This window comes from Elgaria multicarinata, chromosome 22 (assembly GCF_023053635.1).
Source record: "Elgaria multicarinata webbii isolate HBS135686 ecotype San Diego chromosome 22, rElgMul1.1.pri, whole genome shotgun sequence".
Lineage (NCBI taxonomy): Eukaryota > Metazoa > Chordata > Lepidosauria > Squamata > Anguidae > Elgaria > Elgaria multicarinata.
This window is the reverse complement of record NC_086192.1, coordinates 1896644-1917066: the sequence shown is the minus strand read 5'-3', so window position 1 is coordinate 1917066 and position 20423 is coordinate 1896644. Positions and strand designations below refer to the sequence as shown.

The following is a 20423-nucleotide window of genomic DNA, read 5'->3' as shown; positions in this document are numbered from 1 at the left end:
ATTAAAATATTACAACAACAATTATCTATGTTAACAGTAAGAGATATGGAAATAAAATTAAACTATGCGAAACAAAGGAATTTTGAATTTGCAAACAAACCAGGAAGATGGTTGGCTTATAAATTGTGAAGAGAAAAGAAAATGATAGTAAAAATGAAAGAGTGTTACACCGAATTAATGGATAACGTGGGTGATACAAAGAGTTTTTCATCAATATTATTCGAATTTATATAAGGGACATAATGCTTTACCAGAAAGAATAGATGAATATATTGAAAAGCAAAAACTACCTAAAATTACGGAGGAACAGAGACAGATTATGAACGGACCTATAACAATAAGAGAAATGGTGGAGGAAATAAGGAAGATTAAACCTGGGGAAACACCTGGACCAGACGAGCTTCCAGGTTCATATTATAAGAGCTTTGAGAAGGAACTTCTACAACCTCTACAAAATATAATAAACTCTATTTTGAACAGTGGGAAGATACCTGAGTATATACTGTATAACTCCTAAATACCTAAAGAGGAACAAGATTTGACTGACAAAAAATTATAGTCCAATATAATTACTGAATAATGATTACAAGTTGTTTACAATGATATTGGCGGAAAGACTTACATTTTTTTTTGCAAGAACTTATTCATGAGGAACAAAGTGGGGTTTTTTTACCTAAAAGACAGATGACAATGTTAGAACTGTTTTAAAAGTCTTGGAATATTTGGAAAAACATCCTGAAAAGCAAGCTGCGCTGATCTTCCTAGATGCAGAAAAGGCATTTGACAATCTTAATTGGAATTTTTTATTTAAGATCTTGGAAGAAATGAGCTTCGGAATAAATTTTACAAAATGGGTTAAATCAATTTACACTTCACAAAACACACAAATAATTATTAATGGAGATTTGTCAAAACCACGTGAAATACAAAGGGGAACAAGACAAGGCTGTCCCCTGTGCTGTTTATTCTGGTGCTGGAAATATTGAATAGAGATATAAGGCAAGATGAAAGAACTGGAGGAGTAAAGATAAAAAAAGAGTCTTATAAGTTGATTGCTTTTGCGAATGACCTGGATTTACTCTGGAATATCCTTTAAAGGGAATTTAAATTTTGATGAATAAACTGAAAGAATTCAGCGCAGTGGCGGGTTTTAGGGTTAATAAACAGAAGACAAAATGAACAAAAAATATGAATTCCCAAGAGCAAATAAAGCTGATAGATAAAACAGGTTAACTTTTAAGATTGAAAAGAAGGTACACTAGTTGTGTATTACCTTGACAAATATGAATTGTATGTTTGTTTCACAATAACTATGTTAAGTTATGGAATGAAATTAAAAAAGATTCAGTAAGACGGGAGAAGCTTCAACGGTCTCTTCTGGGGAGAATTGCTACAATTAAGATGAATTTCAGACAATACCTATTGTGATGTCAGAGTTACCATTCAAACAATGGCAGAAGGATATATCTAGATTTATATGGTTTATATGGCAAGCAAAAAACCCAAGAATTAAAAATAAAATACTGGCTGTACCCGGTGTAACATACGCCATTGTAGCATATCTTAAAGTTTATTAATTAAATATCATCGTGGGGTGCGGGCTGCTTGGAGGCTGCCGATACAGCGCCGTCTGGCAGACCTGAGGGGCAGGGAGGTCGGGGGGAGGGGAGCAGGTATTCCCCTCTCCCCGGGGTTCCTGTCAGCCTTGGGTGCCCAGCTCGCATGAGATTAGGCCGGGGCTTGGGCTCGCAGCAGGTGAGCAGCCGGCCACCAAGGGCCCCGGCCATGCCTCGCTCATGCTCCGGACCGTGGTGCTGCCCCCTTCGTGGGGGGGGGGTGAAGAGGCAGAAAGGGGGGTAGGATTACTTTGGAAAGCCCGGAGGAGTCGGGCGAGGGGCTTAGCAACCTGTATCAGCTGATGTTACACGTTGTTACTGTTGCTTAGCAACCTGTATCAGCTGAAGCCTTTACGGAAACATACCTAAGCGTTTTATATATATAGATTACAAGATGCTAAGGAAAGAGGAGGTCTGGGTTTACCAGACTTGAATTTATATTTTTCTGCCTGTTGTTTGGTATGGATAAAGGAATGGATGTTGTTGAAAAATAGAAGACTATTGGAATTAGAAGGACATGAATTGAGATTTGAGTGGCATGGGACTTGTGGTATGACAAAGCTAAGGTTAATGTAGAATTTGACAACTGTTATGGAAGACGTGCCATTTTGAGAATATGGAATAAATATAAACCCAGGCTCTAACAGAAAATACCATTATGATTATCAGCACAGGAGGCTCATCAAAGAAGAGAAATGACAAGTATGTATAATTGGTTAACATATCATGATATATTAGAATTTTTGCAAGGTGAATACAAATTAAAATTAAGAGAAGAGTTGTTAAAAGGTCACATATGTCAATGGTTCTCTTATTTACAAATTTCAGTAAGGTTTAAATTAGATTAAAAGAACTTCTGGTTTTGAACAAAGAAAGTCTGAATTTGAAAGGTAACTATGTACAAATGATGAACATGTTATTGCAAAAATACATAAACTTTTGTTGAAGTTCAAGACAGAGGAAGAATAAGTAAAGGGCCATATAATAAAATGGAGCCAAAACTTTGGATATAATATACAAATGGAACAATGGGAAATATGTGGTCAAAAGGTTTAAAGTTTACATTAAGTTCTAGTCTTAAAGATAATTTTTATAAGATGATGTATAGATCGTATATGTCCCCTTCGAAATTGCCCAAAATGTATAAAGGGACCTCGGAAACCTGTTGGAAATTTGAACAACAAGAAGTAACATTTTATCATATATGGTGGGCTTGTAAAAAAGCTAAAAACGTTTGGATACAAATTCATTCTCTAATTCAAAAGATATTAAAGATCAATATACAATTGAAGCCAGAATACTTCCCTTTGGGTTTAATGGACAATCAGGTGGAAAGGAACTATGGAACCTTATGATAACAGCATATATGATAACAGCAGCGAGACTATTATATGCACAAAAGTGGAAAGGATCAACATTACCTACCATGGATGAATGGCTGGTGAAGATGTTGGAGGTGGAGGAGATAGCAAAACTTACATCAATAATTACAGAAAAGTCAACATCTAGGTTTATAATTTAATGGAAACCTCTTATAGTCTTTTTGCAGGAACTAGAAAAAATGATTTGTTTATCTGTGGATTCAACGAATAAGAAGAAAACTTTAAGATAATAGAAAGAGGGTTTTTTTTTTCAATTATAGAGTAAGAGAAAATATTGTTACGTATTTTTGCTGTGGAGAAAATCAGAAGTCCATTTTAATTTTATACGGGTTTTTTTGTGGGTTTTGTTGTTGCGGCGTTTGCTTGTTTGTGTTTTGAAAAAATAAAACATTTAAAAGGATAAAAAAAAGAAAGAAATGTGTGGCGCTGGAATTGGGACAGCCGGCAACTGGGTTTATTAAATCCACCTTTTCCCTCTTAACTCCAGCATTGGCTTTTTCTCTCTCTAGTCTAAGAACAGGTTTCAGAAAAGGCAGTTCTGTGAAGAGAGAGCGAGATGCTTGTGAAAAGAAAAAGAGAAGAAAGCAGGCAAATATAGGAAACAAAAGCTCTATCAAACTCGTGTGTTGGCTTCTGAGGGTGCCACTTGGCACGTACAGCAAATTCTAATTTAAAATGTACTACAAAGGGGGAAATCTCCAGAATTCAAAAGGAATCTCTCTCACACATCACCTGGGTCAATTTATTAGCTATATTATTTACAGATAAATTACAGCTCTTCCTTCCCCACATTCTGTAAATGAGTTGTTCGTGAAAGATGGGATTACCTGTGTCATCCCAAATTACCCGTAATTTTGAAGAAGAGAAAGCATCCATGTGGATGGGTGGTACGTGGTGAAGAAATACCCTCTCTCTCTTTTTTTAAAATGGCTTTGCTTGCTGTCAGCAGGGCACTAGTCCTCGTGAAGATTAGGGCGTATTTGGTTGGGAAAGAGGCAAGGAAAAATAACTGGGAACGGTCCACAGGATTCACCCTCTACTAGAACCCGGCCCAGAAGATGTAGAGATGTACAATGGCTGCTAAGCGGCACTCACTGCTGCAAATTAAGCACTTTGCTGCCCTCGATTGCTGACACTGTACTTTAGCCCCGATGCACATGTTTACCTAAGGACTGGAGAGAAGGCTCTCAAGAGCCACGGAAAAAAGAAGAGCAGAGTTTAAGGGGGCCTGCCAGATGCTGCACTAATGTCACACAATTGGACTCCGCGTGATCAGAACCAGAAAAAGATAACAAACATTTTTGGTGTGCGGAAGGCTAAAGCTTGACGAAAGGCAGGCCAACTTCCAATGGATGTCAGTTTTGATTCTGAAAGCTGTGCGCAAACATTAAAAGATGAAGAAAGCATGAATGGAAGCTGGTGGAGAGGTTTCCTGCCATTTGCTCAAATGTATTCCTCCTGAGCAATGCCAGAGTTTCCACAGTTGATGGAGAACTGTTTGAAAGAGAACGTGGCTACCACTTACAGAAAGGAAGCCCCACGAAAGCTCAGTCCACAACGGGTTCCCTCTCCTCCGTCTGCTGCACAGCCACTGGAATAGCCCAGGCCAGCGAAGACGTGCTTTTGCACCCGAGACACCCTAGAGACTCTGTGCTTCATCCACACCCTTGTTTCCTCTGTGCCAGGGGATGAGCCTTACTTTTTAGACCCTTACTAAAAAACAGATGTTTTGCAGGGGACATGCCTCGTCTCAGATGTATTTTGTTTATTGCATTTATATACCACCCCATAGCCGAAGCTCTCTGGGCGGTTTACAAGAGCCAGGAGGGACTGGTTCTTTGGGGTTGCTTCCGATGTGTGGGTTCCAGTGCAGGATTTGTTCCTGTGTGCACACACATAGCTAAATGTCTTCTGTGAACCTAGTGGACAACTGCACAAGTGCGGTCAGGTTTTTGCAGTTGCAGGTTTCACAGGTGTTGCCGTCAAAGAACCCCACAGGCTCGTAGCCGGGGTGGGTGGGAAACGTTGACAGCTGAAGCAGCCTCAATGCCTCTGCAGAGCTGCCGACAAACTGGCAGGAGGAGGGGAACCGGTTTATAATTTCAGTGTTGGCCTCAGAAGGACCCTTTCTAGCGCACCTTCTCCAACATGGAGCCCTTCAGGTGTGCAGGAGGCAAATACTGGCACTTGCTAGCCAACACATCTGGAAGTCAGTGGTTTAGGGAAGGATATTCCAGCTCTTGTACACACACGTCCGTACGGAGCTCACTCTGGGCAACACAGACCTAGAAATGGACAGCTGGACAACCATCTGTCAGGGATGCCTTCCAACTCTGCTATTCTATGATTCTATGAAATAGGAGGCTAAGAGATACTCCTCACAACACCCAGGTGACCATGGGAGTTCACATGTACATGGAAGGCACGCAAGAGTATATAAATATATACACAAATGTGAGAGCCCACATTCATAAAATAGATGCATTTTCTCGAAATGTAGCTCTGAGAGGCGTTTTCATTTCAAGGTAGGCCACCAACACCTGTGGACTCAAAGTCCAAGTGGAGGTCACTAAGTTGCTTTGCGTTTGTAAGAGGGGTACTGATGGCCAGAGAGCTACTAAGCTAACACCAACCAATTAAAAAAACACCCACCACCCATAGGAAGAACCCCCTGGGAGGGTGATTTTGAGCCCAGTCACCCATTTCCCAGGAAGGAAGCATCTCACAGCTCCATGAATGCAGGGGCCCCTGCTGTGTTAAAACAAAATCTACGACATTCCCAAGACAGCTTTTGGGCAAATGTTGCGAAAAGAGAATCAACACAGAGGTGCACCAGGGCTACTGGATTTTAAAGAGGAAGAGGGAAGGAAAGGGAGTAATTTCTGTCACTCCCAATCTCTCTCCTTCCGGCTCTGATACGGATTTGGATACGGAAACCAAGAAAGAAATCATTTTCTAGATGCGAGCAGCCCTTGTGTGTCAGAGGTCCAGGGGCAGCCGAACCCTCTTGCATTTCCTCTTTTGCTTCTAGCGTCAGTGAGGGGCAGCAAATCCGCTCCGGGTTTCAGTCAGAACTCTAAAAGAGCTACCTTGGGTAGCTCCTTTAGAGTTCTGACTGAAAGCCGGAGCGGATTCACTGCCCCCACTGACGACGAAGCCTCTGTTCAGCAAATTGTTAATACGTGCAGCTCCGTTTCAAGTGAAGTCCAACTCCAGACTCAAAGCTCTGCATGTCTACAAGGGAGAAATCCACTTCCAAGAGGAGAGTGTCGCTGGACTGAAGGACACAGAACAGGAAACGTTTCATCTGGTCTTGTCCTTTTAAGAGAGGCTGAGGACCGTGCGGCACTCCAGATGCTGTTGGACTTCAACGCCCATCAGCCGCAGCAGCCCAAACAGCCCAACTGCAAGCAATGTTGGACATTGCAGTCCGGCAGCATCCGGAGGGCCACGTTTCCTCCATCCCTGTGATAGGCAAGATGGATTTTAAGAAATGGAAATGAAAAAGAGAGTGAGACAGAGAAAACAAAATCCCCCCAAAGCTCAATATGGAATGAATAAATGAAGCGTACAAACTTTTTTAAGCGGGGGGAGGAGGGATGCAAGTAGACTTTCAGCATGGTTAAAAGTCCTGGAAAATACCTCAAATTTGCAAGTCGATTCAGAAAGCACCTGCTTCTCGTGTTGGCTGTCTTACAGACCCATTGCCGATGGGATTCCACATCTTCATTGCATTAAAATGCAATCAGCTCAAACCCACATTTGATTCCCTAAATCTCAGGGTTGTTTTTTTTTAAAAAAATAGTAATTGCAAAACTGAGCCACAGCAGCAAAAGTTGGCTTGCTCAGATCATCTCTTGGGTTCTCTCGACACACACAACACGCACACGCATGAAACATTTAGACCAATGGATCTGAATCCGTTTTTGCAAACTATTTTTAATTAAAATATTAATTCATTGAATAGTCCAGGGTCTAGCACTCAAAGTTATACATGGAGAATGGGTGGGGTGGAGGGAGAAATGGTTACACAATTCTCTCTGATGAAAAGAACACACATATTGAAATTGACATTTGGGGGGTGGGGTGGGGTGGGGGGAGAAGGCAACAGTTAACTTCTATGTCCCGCTTTACATAAACATCATGAGTTCACAGGAAGACTCTAAACCGAGTCTGCCCAAAGTATCATCATAAATGCAAGCAAGAGCGGAATGGACGCAGCAGGTTTTCCAGTGCTGTTGGTGTGCGTGCGTGCGTGCATGTCGGGGACAGCCAGAAAAAAAGGAGGCTCCCCCCCCCTCCCAGCAAACCGCCCCCCCCCCATTCTATAGTAGCACCATGTTATTGACATGGTACTGCTTAAAAAGGGACACATTCCAGACTTTTAGGGAATCAGATCTGGACGGCAGGGGTGACATTCTGAGTTACAGTTCGTTTCTCTCTCTCCCTTATCTAGATCCAATCCTGTCACCTCTCAGAAATAAGTTAAACTGGTTCAAATGTCATGTCAATTGCAAGGAAAAGCAGGATGAGAGAAAGATATGACTCCGATACCAGGTAGCTAAGAAGGAACCAGTACCTTGAAATTTTCGCCAGCACGCACACACATACACACCCAGAGATTTGCTATTTTGAAAACCATACGCACGCACGCACGCACCCCTCACCAAGAACCACTGTGCATAGTGAGGTCAAGAAATCCTTTTTCCCTCTTGGGCAGCTGGGTTGGGCCCCTCCTTGTTCCCAGTTATATGATCAACCAAAGAACTGGGAGGTCCCTGGCGTGCACGCGGGACGGGAGGGGGGGGGGTAGGGTCAGCTGAAGTTAAGGATCTGGAGTGGTTTTTAATTTAGCTAAGTTTTTTAAAAAAGAAGTCACACTGATTAAAAAAAAAGAGGAACTGAGCAGCAGTGCGACACACAGAGTATTTTCTATACAAATATGTCGAGTGGACATAAACACATTCAGAACAAAACAAAACAAAATCGCATTTCTGAGCCCTACAGATGTGTTAAAAGGCAAATCCTAGTGTTAGTAACTAGTGTTTGTTTTGTTTTTTAAGTGTGCAAGGAAATTGATTTACAAGAACGCCAAGCGGAGCAGCCTGTAGTGAGACGCATCTCCCTCGCCTTTCCCCTGCTCCCCCCCCCCCCCGGTCCCCCCTCTTCTTCCTAACCTCGGGCCAAACTAACCTTCAGCTGAGGCTCCTCTTCCTGGATGCTAGCTGCAGCACCTCTTTGGCTGCCTTGGCAATTGGGTTTCCAAAGGCCCTCCCATGCAAAGGGATTTCTCTCTCAGAAAACCTCACCCTCCCGCTCACCCAGCTAGAGTGTCCACGCGTGTGCAGCCGCTCCCCAGAAGCAAAGCCTCGGGGCGATGGAGGTCGCCAAGCAGCCAGGGCTACGGGCGTCGGGAAGGAATCGCGGAAACCCAAAACTCGTGCAAGGGAACAGCCGTGTGTCGCGAACGTCTACAGAGACATTACAGGCAGGTCAGCAGCTGGGAGAGACACGCCGGCAACTCTTTGTTCCCCCGTGGCAACTTAAACACTCAGAACTGTTGGCTACAGCTTTACATGTAAACGAGAAATTGTGGCAAGCCCGAAAGGTTAACGAAACTGGCAAATGTAGTGTCAGAACGAGGAGAAACTCCCCGTCTACCGATGGCATGTTTTTGTGTAGTTCTTTGTTTTTGTTTTTTCAACTTATGGCATCTTTTCACTCACAATACCGCTGGAAATTGGGCTGCATGTCTTAAAAAGTTTCCAAGGACAGAGCAGGCAAGAGCAGGGCGACTCCAGGTGTCCCGTGACTTGCTCTGGTGCTTAACTAGAATGAGATGTCACAGTATTAAGCCAGAGAAGAGCCCTCTTCCCCAGCCTGGCCTCCCCCCTCCCGCCAACCCCACAGCCGGTCGGGCCAAACCGCGGACAGGTTTCCAGCAGGTGCGTTTGACTAGTGCAGTTCCGTTCAAGCAATCACGCGCACCCTGAACTCTCGGGGCGTCCGCCTCGTAGTGCAATAGAGAAAGCGTGCGTTGGGGGTGTGGAGAGCCTTCGCTTCTCCTCCCCCCCAGCTTCCCTCAGCAGGCAAAGACCCTCCTTCGTGGCACACTCCCGTTCGGCCCCTTCTCTGCAAGAGACCCCCCCTCTGAAGCAGAGCGGGTATGTGCTGAAATACAGAGAGGGACACAAGAGCACGTGCCCCTCCTCCCCCCAACACAAAGTTTGGCTATTTCACCGCCAGCGACCCAGGACAGGAGAGTTTGGGAAAAGGGATACCTGCCCTGAGCTCTGGTAGGCAGAGAGCTGTACAAAGTCACTGGAACGAAGGGGGGAGGGAACACCCACCCCTCACCGTCACCACTGAAAGAGCTGCCCTCTCCTCCCTCCAAACCACGTCCTTAAAATAATCCCGCCCCCCCCCCAAGGAGGTAAAGAGAGCATCTCTGCAGCCAAATACTATGACATCCCAATTAGTAAACCCAAAACAGAATGCTTTGCCCAATGGCCTGCCGGTCGGCACTCAGAGTCCGCCGCGCTGCCCGGGCTGGGCCCCCTGGGAAGGGAGACGGGGCGTCTGTTGGCAGTTTCTGTTGGCAGACGGCTCCGGCGGAATCGCCGCCCCCGGGTGCAGCCCTGGAATCATTATGTGTAAGACATGTGTGACCCATTGGAGATCTGCGATGTGACGCTGGTGCTGCGGCTCATGCCCTGCTCCGTCCGTCCCCCGGAGGCCGTCCGCCTCAGTGCCTGGGGGCTGTTGCGGACCCCGAGCGAGCTGCCTCGGGGGACCCCTTGCATGGGCCCCGAGGGGTGACCCCATGGCTGGGGCCCGCCTTGCATCGGGTGGCCCCAGGCCGGCGGCGGGCCCCCCATGGGGTGACCCCAGTGAGGCCCCGGGCCCCCGGAAGGGTGGTGGGACCAACCGGAAGCTCCCGGGTAGCTGTGGCTGAACGCCTCCGGGGAGAGGTTCGAAAGGGCCATGTTGCTGAACCCCAGCCTCATGCTCTCCGAGTCAAAGGCCTCGATCTCCCGCGCCTGGCGCTCCAGCAGGCTACGGATCCGCTCGGTCCGCTCATTCTGCAGCGCCAGCATCTCTTCCTCGATCTGGGCAGGAGAGAAATGGGGAAACAGAAGAGGGAAGTTATGCTTTAAAAAGGGAAGAACGCCGCACCGGGGCACCCGGAGAGAAATAAAGCCATGAGGGGTGCAATCCTAGGCACGTTTCAACAGCGGGGATCGTCCAGCTTGCAGAAAAGGAGGCTGAGGGGAGACAGGAGAGAGGTGCACAAAATGATGCCTGGTGTGGAGCATGTGGACGGGGAGGCATTTGTCTCCCTCTCCCAGAATACTAGAGCCCAACGGGGTCATACCCCAAGAAGCTGATGGGTGGGAGAGTCAGGACAGAGAAAAGGAAGGACGTCTTCACACAGTGCAGAGTTAAATTATGGAATCTGGGTTCCTATTTGTCCCAACAAGATTTGGGCAGCAGCAAGAAAACAATTCCCAACAGTGCTGGCCGTGCTCTTAGCACATGTACATTGATGGTGCTATATAAATAAATAAAATAATCACAATCATCATAACGAACCAGACCTTGGCTTCGTAGCTATAAAACCCGACTCCCTCCACCCCCCTTGGCCAGGGGAAGCGACTGATTCACGACCCAGGGAGGTATTTGTTCCTCTGAGTGCCACGTCAGTCTGCCAAGCATCTTGCCTTCGCTTGCCTGTTCCCTTTCCCGGCCATAAGGACACGGAGTCCTGCTGGGGCAAAGCATTTCTCTGCGCAGATTAACACAAGCAAGACGTCAGCGGGATGAGCCAGAAGTCAGGCGGCAAAGTGGCAGAGGGGGGCATTAGGCAGCTGATGCTCTTAGAGGTAAGAGCAAAGGCGCCGGCGTCTGCCCAACGCTCACAGAAAAACACTTCACCGTGAAGCAGCCCAGTCAAAGGGCTCCCTGAGACCATCACACAGGACAGAGCCAAGCAATCCCAGGCGGCCGAGCTGGCAGTATGCTTCAAGGGGGGTTCCCTGCATCGAGCGGGGGTGGGGGTTGGACTCAATGGCCTCAGAGGCCCCTTCCAACTCTGCTCTTCTAGGATTCTACGACACGCCTCTTTTTGAAAGGACTCCAAGGTCCCTCCAGATGCAGGGAGATGGGATCCCAAGACGCACGACCCGATGTCAGGCAGCGTATGGAACATGACTTGTGGAGCGAGTTGCTCTTGAGTTCCCTTTTTTTTATTTTTTAACATGGAAAGGCAACCGATACCTGCAGTACTGGGCTGTATCCCATGCTAGCCCCGCTTAGGGTGGCCCCATTGAAATGAGTGGGGTTTAAAAATGAGTCCCTGACTTTGTTTCCAGGGATCTACTCTAAGTAGGACTAATGCTGGGTACAAAGCCTTGAAGAACTTGTTTTTGGGCCCATCAAGGTTTGCAGGAGGCTCGCTGGCAAAGCCGCATGGCTCCGATAGCAGGAGCTGTGCTGGAGGAGGCCAACAGGGGGCAGCAGAGGCCTGAGCCAGACGCAAAGAGCGAAGGACACAACCGCGGAACTTTGCACAGGGGGCTGCTTGGAAGAGCTGGGAAGCAGAACGCTGGGAGTGCGGGGTGAGATATTTAACCTTTTCTCTTCCCTTGACATAGACCCACCTCCCCTCAAGCTTCGGCTGTAACAAAATAAATCAATAAAGCTGCTATTGAGCTCTGCAGGGAGAAAGAGAGGGGGGCGCGCAGAGGGGAGAGGGGAAAGGAGCGGTGCAAACCCGATCCGGAGGACGCCACCAAATCCCCCTGTGCCAATTTAGCTCCAAGTTGCGACAGCATGGAAATGTGGCAGCATCTCAACTTTGGCGGTTGAGCTAGAACGCTGCTGCTGCTGCTGCTGCTGCAATTACAACGAGGTCGAGGGCGGAGGGACAGGTCGGGGGTACGGCAGGGATGAGCCGAGCAACAGCCAGCTTAGTCAGAATCTGACGCTGCCCCAGGACCAGGCCCTGGCTCCCTGGCTCCTCCTCTTTCACAGGGCTGTATTGCTATTATGTTTTTATGATTATTTATCACATGTCTAGAACGCCCCACAGCTGAAGCTTGCTGGGCATCGTGGCCACGTGGATGGAGGGCAAATCCGCAAGCCCAGTTCTCGCAGTTTTCACCTGCACCGGGAGCAGGTCATTGGTCAAGTGGATGGGTCCTTATGGCCCCTTGGAAATCAAGCCCCCTTTCTCAAACACTCCCCATCGCAAGGAATGACATACTGCTGTCAGGAAACTTAATTCTCCTTCAGCTACTGTGGGAAGAACCGCGGCGCAGCTCAGGGCGAACAGGGGAGTCTGGGGGGGAGCAGCGCATGCCCGCGTCCCTGCTAATCAAAAAGCCCCAGTGCTGCGTCCCTGCGGGGCCTTGGCACCACTGCCCTGTGCACAGCCACGTCGGAGGGGCAGGACACCAGCTCACAGCACTGGGCATCAGCAGCCACGCTGTGACTGGTGGGTGGCAGCCGGGAGTCGCCGAGGACGCTGCCGGGGGAGTGCAAGACGCAGCAGCGTCCTACTCGGCTGGATCAGAGGAGTGCTGTGCCCAAGGGTCTGCTTCCTCATCCCCCAGAGGTTTGCTGGCAAAGTCTTTGGCTCGCCAGATGCTTTGGACTTCCAACTCCCAGGATGACGGCCGCTGGCCACGCTGGCAGGGGCTTCTGACGCCCACACCATCTGGAGATCCCCCTTCTGCCCATCCCTGCTCTGGGGCCCATTCCCCTTGTCAAGCAAAGCCAGAACCCCGCGCTGCCGGGAAACGTGGAACTGGTGGGATTCAGGCACGCCGGCCAGCTCCGCCTGGCCCCCTACCTTCTGCTCCAGGAGCGCCCTGCGCAGGGACACCCGTTGCTCCAGCTCCCGCAGCTCCCGTTCGTGCTGGGCCTCCGCCTGCATCTTGATCTTGCTCTGGTAGGCGTTCAGCAGCTCCAGTTCCTGCTGCAGCTGCATCTTCAAGACCTGGCACTCCGCTTCCTGGGCCTCGTCCAATCGCAGCTGCAAAAGAGAGGTGGTTGTGCAACAGAGAACAGCTCGCTGGGGAGGAAGTGGGTTGGGACACTCGATAGGGCGGGGAGGGGAGGGGGAGAGAAGCCTATTCTGCAGGGACCCATTGGGGGCCGTCCCCGGCAGCACAGAGGCAGAGCAACACTCCTCCGAAACCACAGCTGCCTGGGTCGTTTCTTCCCTCCCGCCCAGCTTTCCACAAAGTAGGCCTGAAAAGCTGGCTCCCCAAGGCCGCCAACGGAGCCCCCTGCCAAAGGAAGGGGCCCCTGAGCGTTGCTGATTCCAGCAGGCCGAACCAAAGGAGACGAGAGCGGAAGCGGGGCCTTTCCACCAGCTATGAGGAAAGCCAAATTCCCACCCCTCTTCCCTCCCTGCCGTCCTTTCCTTGCGTGCCGTGTCTCTGTAGATGGCGAGTCCTGCGTGGCAGGGACTGCCTGGCTTTCCAGATTTGGGGCAACCCATTCCAGGAGCTGAGGAGCAGGGTGAAGCTGTTCCAGATCGACACGGCTCTGGCGGGGAAACCCACCGCTTGCGTGGAGAGCATCTCGTTGATGCTGTGGTCGTACTGCTCCGCCAGGATGGCCAGCTTCCGGGTCTGCTCCTCCTTGAGCCGCTTCAGGACCGCCTTGTGCTCGCTCTTGGGCGTGGTCTCCAGCAGGTGGTTCCGCAGCGCTTTGTACTGCCGGGTCTGGATCTTGCAGGTGTCCTGGAACTGCTTCTTTATCTGAAGTTCTTTGGACTGGGGAGGGAGGAACGGGCAGGGAAGCAAAGCATGTTGTCAGGGAGGTTTCTGCAGCCAGCGCTTGCATTCACGCCTCCCAATCGGGCGCCCAATGGCACAGCCGCCCCCCCGGCAGAGCAAGGCCAGGGACAAAACTCTGACCGGGCCCCAAGGAGGAATGTGGCACTTTGAAACAGGCAGAAGGTCCCGGCTGCTTTCCAGACAGGCCGTCCAGACCTCTTGCCTTCGGCTGGCAGCTCCCGAGCCCGGGCCCAGCAGAGGCAGAAGAGCGCGCCTTCGCTTCCCTGAGGCAGCTTGATTCTGCCAAATGCCCAGCACTCGTCAGCTCCCCCTGCTCACAACGCCCGCCCCCTCCCACCGCCCCCATGCCCGGGAAAGGGCAGAGAGAAGGACGGAGCACCTTGAGGCTCTTGGGCTGCTGCCGGACCTCCATGACGTGCTTGCGCCTCAGCTCCCGCTCTCGCCGCTTGTTGTACTCCAGCTGGTTGGTGAGCTCGGTCTGGTGCTGCAGCCGGATGAGCTCGCAGCGCATCTTCTGGATGGTGCCCAGGTGCCGGAACTCCAGCTCCTGCATGGACTCGTGCTGGCGCAGCAGCATGGCGTGCTCCAGGTCCTTCTGGGTCTGCCTCTTGTTCAGCTCCTGGGGCGCAAGCAACGGGTGAGTCCCCACGGCGGGAGGGAAAGCAGCCTGGCTGAAGGGGCCCAGAGGGCTGCCTCAGCCAGACCACCGCCCCGCCCCGCCCTCCAGGTGGGTTGGGCTACAGCTCCCGTTGCAGTCCAACGTACCTGGGGGGCGCCCGCATCGGGAAAGCGGCTCTGGCTCTTGAAAAGAACCAGAGCAGCTTGGAGGAATGGCTGGTGCAGGAAGAAAGAAAGGAAGAGAAGGGAGGACTAATGGGAAGGAAGGAAGGGAGGAAGGAGAGCTGAGGAGCTGCCAGAAACCTATCGCAGCCGCAAAATGGCCCACGCTTGCCGGGCGATCAGGCCAGGGGTTTGGACCGCTCCTCCTCCTCTCAGCGCCTCATACACACCTCCCGGACCAGATCCTGCTCCAGGTTATGGCGTGCGAGAAGCATCCTCCTCTTGAAGCGGCGGCACTCCAGCTCCAAGTACTGCCTCTGGCGCCGGAGCAGGTTGGCCTCTTCCTCGGCCTGGAAGTGCTGGATGTTCTCCTTCTGCTTGGACAGCCACTCCTGCTTCTCTTTCTTGGGCGTGCTCTGGTTCTCGTTCAGCTCCTGCAAGGGACAGCAGGGTCAAGCGCGAGGAGAGAAATGGCAGGCTGGCGAAGAGGAGAGGGAGGGGGGCTCTCCCTTCGGTGCCCCTCACAGCATCAGCAGGATGCGTGCCTCAGCAGAGCACAAGCTGAGAGGGCGCACGCAGCGCGCAACGGCCGTCCTACCACCCAGTTCCAGCAAGCGGGATGAGAGAGCGAGCATGGTTTCGATTTTCCCTCCCACTTCCACGTGGCCTACAGGCTCCAGAGCACCCAACCGGAAGCCCGTGTCAAGAGGCCCCTGCTATGCCGAGGCGCGCTGGGTGGGGAGGGTCCAAGATCCCGGTCCTGGCAGGAGAGTTGCCTCGTGGGAGGAAGCAGCCTCGGGAGGCCAGTCCGCCCCACGGTGCCCATCCCGCCCTCCTGGAGATGGGAGCTGACCTCTTTGAGCTGCTCTTTGCGGAGCTTGTACTCTCGCTTCTGGGATTCCAGGAAGCTGTTGAGCTCTTTCTTCTGCTGGGCCTGGATGTGCTGCTGGAACTTCTTCTCTTCATTGGCCATGATTTTCGCCTGTGCCGAGATCAAAGAGAACGTTGCCGTCTCTGCGGCCGCACGCACCGTGACGGGGAAGACAGAGGCCGGCGCATCACCTCCGCACGCCCCCGTAACTATTTATTTATTTATTTATTACATTTTTATACCGCCCAATAGCCGAAGCTCGCTGGGCGGTTCACAAAAATTAAACAGCAGAGAAGAGCAGAGAAGGAATTTCAGCAGCCGACCCTCAACCTGTTACCATCTGGCTTTGCAGGAGAGCAACTCCCAGCATTCCCAATGGCTGTGCTAGCTGAGGATGATGGGAGCTGCAGTCCCACACTGCTGGAGGGATCCAGGTCGGGGATGGCTGCATGAAGCCTTTTCAAGAGGCACGATTCTGCGTCGACCGGCACCTACCGAGCAAACGCCGCAGCAGCGGCCCCCTACCTCCTTCTCCATGGCCGCCTGGTGCTTCTTAATGAGCTTCTCCATCTCAGCGGCGAAGTTGTTGCGCTGCGTCTCGAGGTCTTTGTCGAGCCTCAGCCGGTGCTCGTCCATCTCGGCCTTCAGCTTGTTCTCCAGGGCCATGAGCTGCTTCTGGTGCTGCCGCCGCATGCGCTTGTAGCCGGACATCTGCTCCCGGAGCTCCGAGTCCTGCTCATGCTCTTGCATTTGCCGCGTCACCTACGGGGCGGGGCGGGAGAACGGACTGCATTGACACCGAGGGGACAGTGCACTGTGAAACGCACCTGCATGCCATCGCCCAGGCCGCCAGAAGGAAAACGCGGCCGGGAATATTTGCGGCACCCTCCTCTCGGCAAGCAATGAGGGAAATTACCCGTGGGAAAATGGGCTTCTCCTTCTCAATTCAGGAACAAGGGAACACATTTTCACGTGAAGCAGTTATTGCTGCCCTGTACTGCACTGCAATCACAGAAGGGAGTTTGAAATGATTCTGCAATCGATGCATGCAGAACGTTTCAAAACAGGCTCAAAGCGCTTTTTAAAGTTAAGAATCTGAGCCGGAAATGAACTGGAGACTTAAATGACAATGAACTTGAATGGAACACACTGGTTCCCCCCCCCCCCCCCAGCGGTTTGACTACTGGAACTGTTTTTACAACCATCACCTCACATTTGGGGAGACAACAGTAGTAAGATCTTCATTCTTGGATAGATCTTTTTTTTCTGCTTGAAAAAAGAGACACTTCGGCCTCTAGTTGCTGGCCAGGTCCCTTTGAGTCTTTTGCTGATGGAAAGCCAACATGCCTGAGATGACTGCCAAGGGCCTACAACTGCTCCACAAAAGGGAAGCCGTGAGGGTGACGAAAGGAAGGCCGGACCTACCAGCGACGCTGTGCGTATAGTAGCAAAGTGCTCTCGGTTGCGGTAATGGGACCGGTGGCGGGACACTTGGGGTGGAGACTGCGGTTCTGAAGCTCTCGACCTGGAGTCCGAATCGTCTCTGTAGTTTTCCTCCTCCTTGGGAATGGAAGGACACGAAATAATAGGCTCAACTTACAGGAAGCCAGATTCTGGCTGGACATCAGGAAAAACTTCCTGACTGTTAGAGCAGTACAACAATGGAACCAGTTACCTAGGGAGGTGGTGGGCTCTCCCACACGAGAGGCCTTCAAGAGGCAGCTGGACAACCCTCTGTCAGGGATGCTTTAGGGTGGATTCCTGCATTGGGCAGGGGGTTGGACTCAATGGCCTTATAGGCCCCCTTCCAACTCTACTATTCTATGATTAATGGCACTGACAGAGAAACCGCCTGCCCGGCTGGGTTCCAAACATGCGACAGGAGGCGGCTTTGGGAAGCCGCCCGCTGCCAGCAGCTGAATTGATAGTAACAGTAACAGGGATGGAAAGAAAACCCCGCCAGCCACAAGGCCCGGCGTTTCATTCATAGGCACACCGCGAGGTGGCTGCGCACACCTGAGACACGTGTCGCAGGGAAAGAGGCTTGGAAACATGGAATGGACTACAGTCACGTAGCCCGTGTGTCTGCTGAGCCTGCCACTCCCAAACTGGTGCCCTCCAGATGTGTGGGACGGCAGCTCCCAGAATCCCTAGCAGTTGTACCCCAATACATCTGGAGGGGGAGGCTGCTCCAATTCCAGGCAGAGGTTTCCCCGACTTATGAATCCCCCACCCTGGCTGAGTGGACAATGATCCCCTGCCTGCTTCGTCATCCAGACAGGGCTTCAGCTTCTGCACCCTCCTCCCCACATGCATTCGTGTGTGAATCCGGAACTCAGAGAGAACAGACGTGGGGCTTTACAGCCACCCTGGAATCATGTTTCACTTGGGAGCAGACGTCAGTCTCCTGCAAACCCCCGCTGGGCTTCCCTGGGCAACCCCCCTTCTTCACCCACACGACTTACCGGCTTCAAGTGAATGACGGAGCTGTTAGACATCACCGTGTGGTCCCCCTCCATCATGTCCAGCTCACTCTTGTCGTCCGAGGCATCTGGAAGACTATTCACACTGCTGCTTTGGCTACTGGCGCTGATGGACATGCTGGGGATGGACTGGTTGCTCCCGACACTGTTCACTGTCCCCGTCCGGCCCACGCCATGGTCTTGCTCCTAAAGGGGAGAGTTTGGGGATGAGCCACACCACCCATAACAGGGAAGAGCCTTTCCACGCAGGAAGTTGTGGCTGTTTCAGCCTCTTTTCAGCTCAGCTTTCAAGGTTTGCAAGTTCCCAAGGAGGCGCTCACGCAAATCTTGCAGAAATTTTTTTTGGGTCTGGCAGACATTCACCCGGTTTCACAAACTAATCCCTGCAGTTTATCAGGCAGGTGCCTGTGGATATGAATATGAGACGCAGACTAGGGTTCAAATCTGCCTTATAGGCTATTGAAAGGTAAAGAAACTGCTATTATTCTTCAGTTGCTGTAAGGGCCATAGAATGAAATCATGCAGATGGTTTGACAGCAATTAAAATTGTTCTGAGGGCAGCATATCCCTCACCTGGGGCAATCTTTTTCTCTCTGTTGTCCCAGGTGAGAAGCCAACACTATGATGGCCACTGAGGTCATCCGAGGGCATGCTCCTGGTGGTCCCACATGGACCTATGGCCCAACTAGAGCCCACCAGGAGAAGAGCCTTTGGCATGGTGGCCCCTCATCTTTGGGACTCCCTGCCCCTGGAGGTCAGGCAGGCGCCAACACTGCGCTGCTTCCAGCATCTCCTGAAAACAGCTTGTTTCCAGGAAGCCTTCCTCAACTGACCTGCCATGATTTTTATTGGTGTTCTGCTTTTAAAGTGAACAATTTTAATATGGTAGGTCTTTTTACTGCTTTATTTCTTATGTTCGCCACTCCAGAATCTATTTTAGATATGGAGCGGTATGTAAATATTGTAAAAAAATAAATGGCTCCACACGTCGGGGCTTCCAAACGAGTACCCAAAATGGAAAGGTGTGTTTTGGACACAGGACGAGAGCGTGGCTCTCCTAAAGAAGCGGGGCCCAGCAGTTTGCCATGTCAGCCACTAGCATAACCGAGGCGGGAGCAAACTGTATTAAAATTAAAATATGGGAAGAGAAGGCCCTGTTTCACAGCAATTGAAATTCACCCCTGGTTTTGGTCAGGGAGGGTAAGTGGTTGCTGGAATGCAGAGGGCAGTTCTCTGGGCGTGCTTGCCAAAGGACAAGTTGAGCTCAAAACGGAGACACGGAATGGGAGCGCAGGAGAAGCCAAAAACCAGAGCTAGAGAGCACGGGTCACCGTGATGGGCAAAAGGGCAGCCTGGCTTGCTTCCTCATCTCCCTCCACTGCCTGCGATTACCTCCTCTTCTTCCTGGGCTTCGGCCGCGGGCCCGTTGTGCGCCTCCTGGAACAGCAGCTTCTTCATCTTGCGGTACTGAAGATTGTCCAGTTCTCGAACGGCATCCTTGGTTCTCTGGATCAAGTCGATTAACACCGTCTCGGGGCGCTCCCGGAGGACAAAGACATGCTGGGGCAGGACACACAAGAAGAGGGTGGTGGTGGTGGTCAGCATCCTGGAACTCTAGGCCTCAAACCGTTCCTCCACCTTTCCCTGTGGCGTCTAGCAGCCATAGGCACAGAATGGCCTCCCCCGGCAAAGAGCCGATGGCACCGTCGCTGGACAGAGCCTCCCTCAGTCCTGAGCCTAGGAAAGGTTTCAGCAGGTTAACGCAGAAAGGGACGGAGGATGCTCAACTGGAAGGGGCAAGCCGGAGGAGACCTGGCGTTCAAGGCAAAGAGCGTTTATTCCATTTAGATCAACCTGGCGTCCTCCAGGTGTATTGGACTACAACTCCATTCTATGAGGGGAACAGGTTGGGGGAAGGCTGGTTTACAGGGTCACGAACGACGGGGGTTTATACCGCCCAAGAGATTCGGCTATTGGGCAGTATAAAAATGTAATAAATAAATAATCAATAAATAATAGGGTTAGAGAGATAGAGAAAAGTCAAGCTCACCTTCAGGAGCTCCTCCGATGTCGGCCTGTCTTGGGGGATTTTCTGGAGACAAGAATCTACAAAATTTCGGAAATAATCAGACCTGTAATGGTAGAAGGGTGGGGAGAGATGCAATTTAAGTGATTACTTGGCTGAGGTGTTGGGATTTCTCCAAAACCTCCCCGAGACGAATCCAGACTTAAATTTAAAAGATGCAGCGGGTGCAACGAAGATTTTCTTTTTTTTATTTTGCCAGGGCTTCACATCGCTTCCACACAAATCCTGAGGAAAAGACGCAGCAGCTGGGACCAGCACATTGTCAGCCACCACAGATTTTAGTCATGCAGGAGAGGAGATATAACCCAACCCCACCATTTCACACAGTAAGGTTGCTCTCACAAATTTACTGTGATGGGATCAGAGCATTGGGGGGTGGAGGGGATCGCCAGAAGGG

General features: G+C 50.8%; 1 protein-coding gene across 1 annotated transcript in view; it reads right to left on the bottom strand.

Annotated features, from left to right (window-relative positions):
• Positions 1-8163: 8163 nt before the first annotated feature.
• TAOK1 (TAO kinase 1) overlaps positions 8164-20423 on the bottom strand; it is a 51196-nt gene continuing 38936 nt past the window's right edge. Inside the window, exons 10-20 of the mRNA XM_063146556.1 lie at positions 19991-20072; positions 19333-19500; positions 17923-18126; positions 16883-17017; positions 15983-16219; positions 15440-15568; positions 14817-15020; positions 14186-14425; positions 13570-13782; positions 12852-13034; positions 8164-10107 (exon numbers count right to left, since the gene is read on the bottom strand). Of these exons, the coding sequence (XP_063002626.1) occupies positions 9646-10107; positions 12852-13034; positions 13570-13782; positions 14186-14425; positions 14817-15020; positions 15440-15568; positions 15983-16219; positions 16883-17017; positions 17923-18126; positions 19333-19500; positions 19991-20072 (2257 nt within the window). The 3' untranslated portion in view covers positions 8164-9645. The remainder of the gene's footprint in view (positions 10108-12851; positions 13035-13569; positions 13783-14185; positions 14426-14816; positions 15021-15439; positions 15569-15982; positions 16220-16882; positions 17018-17922; positions 18127-19332; positions 19501-19990; positions 20073-20423) is intronic.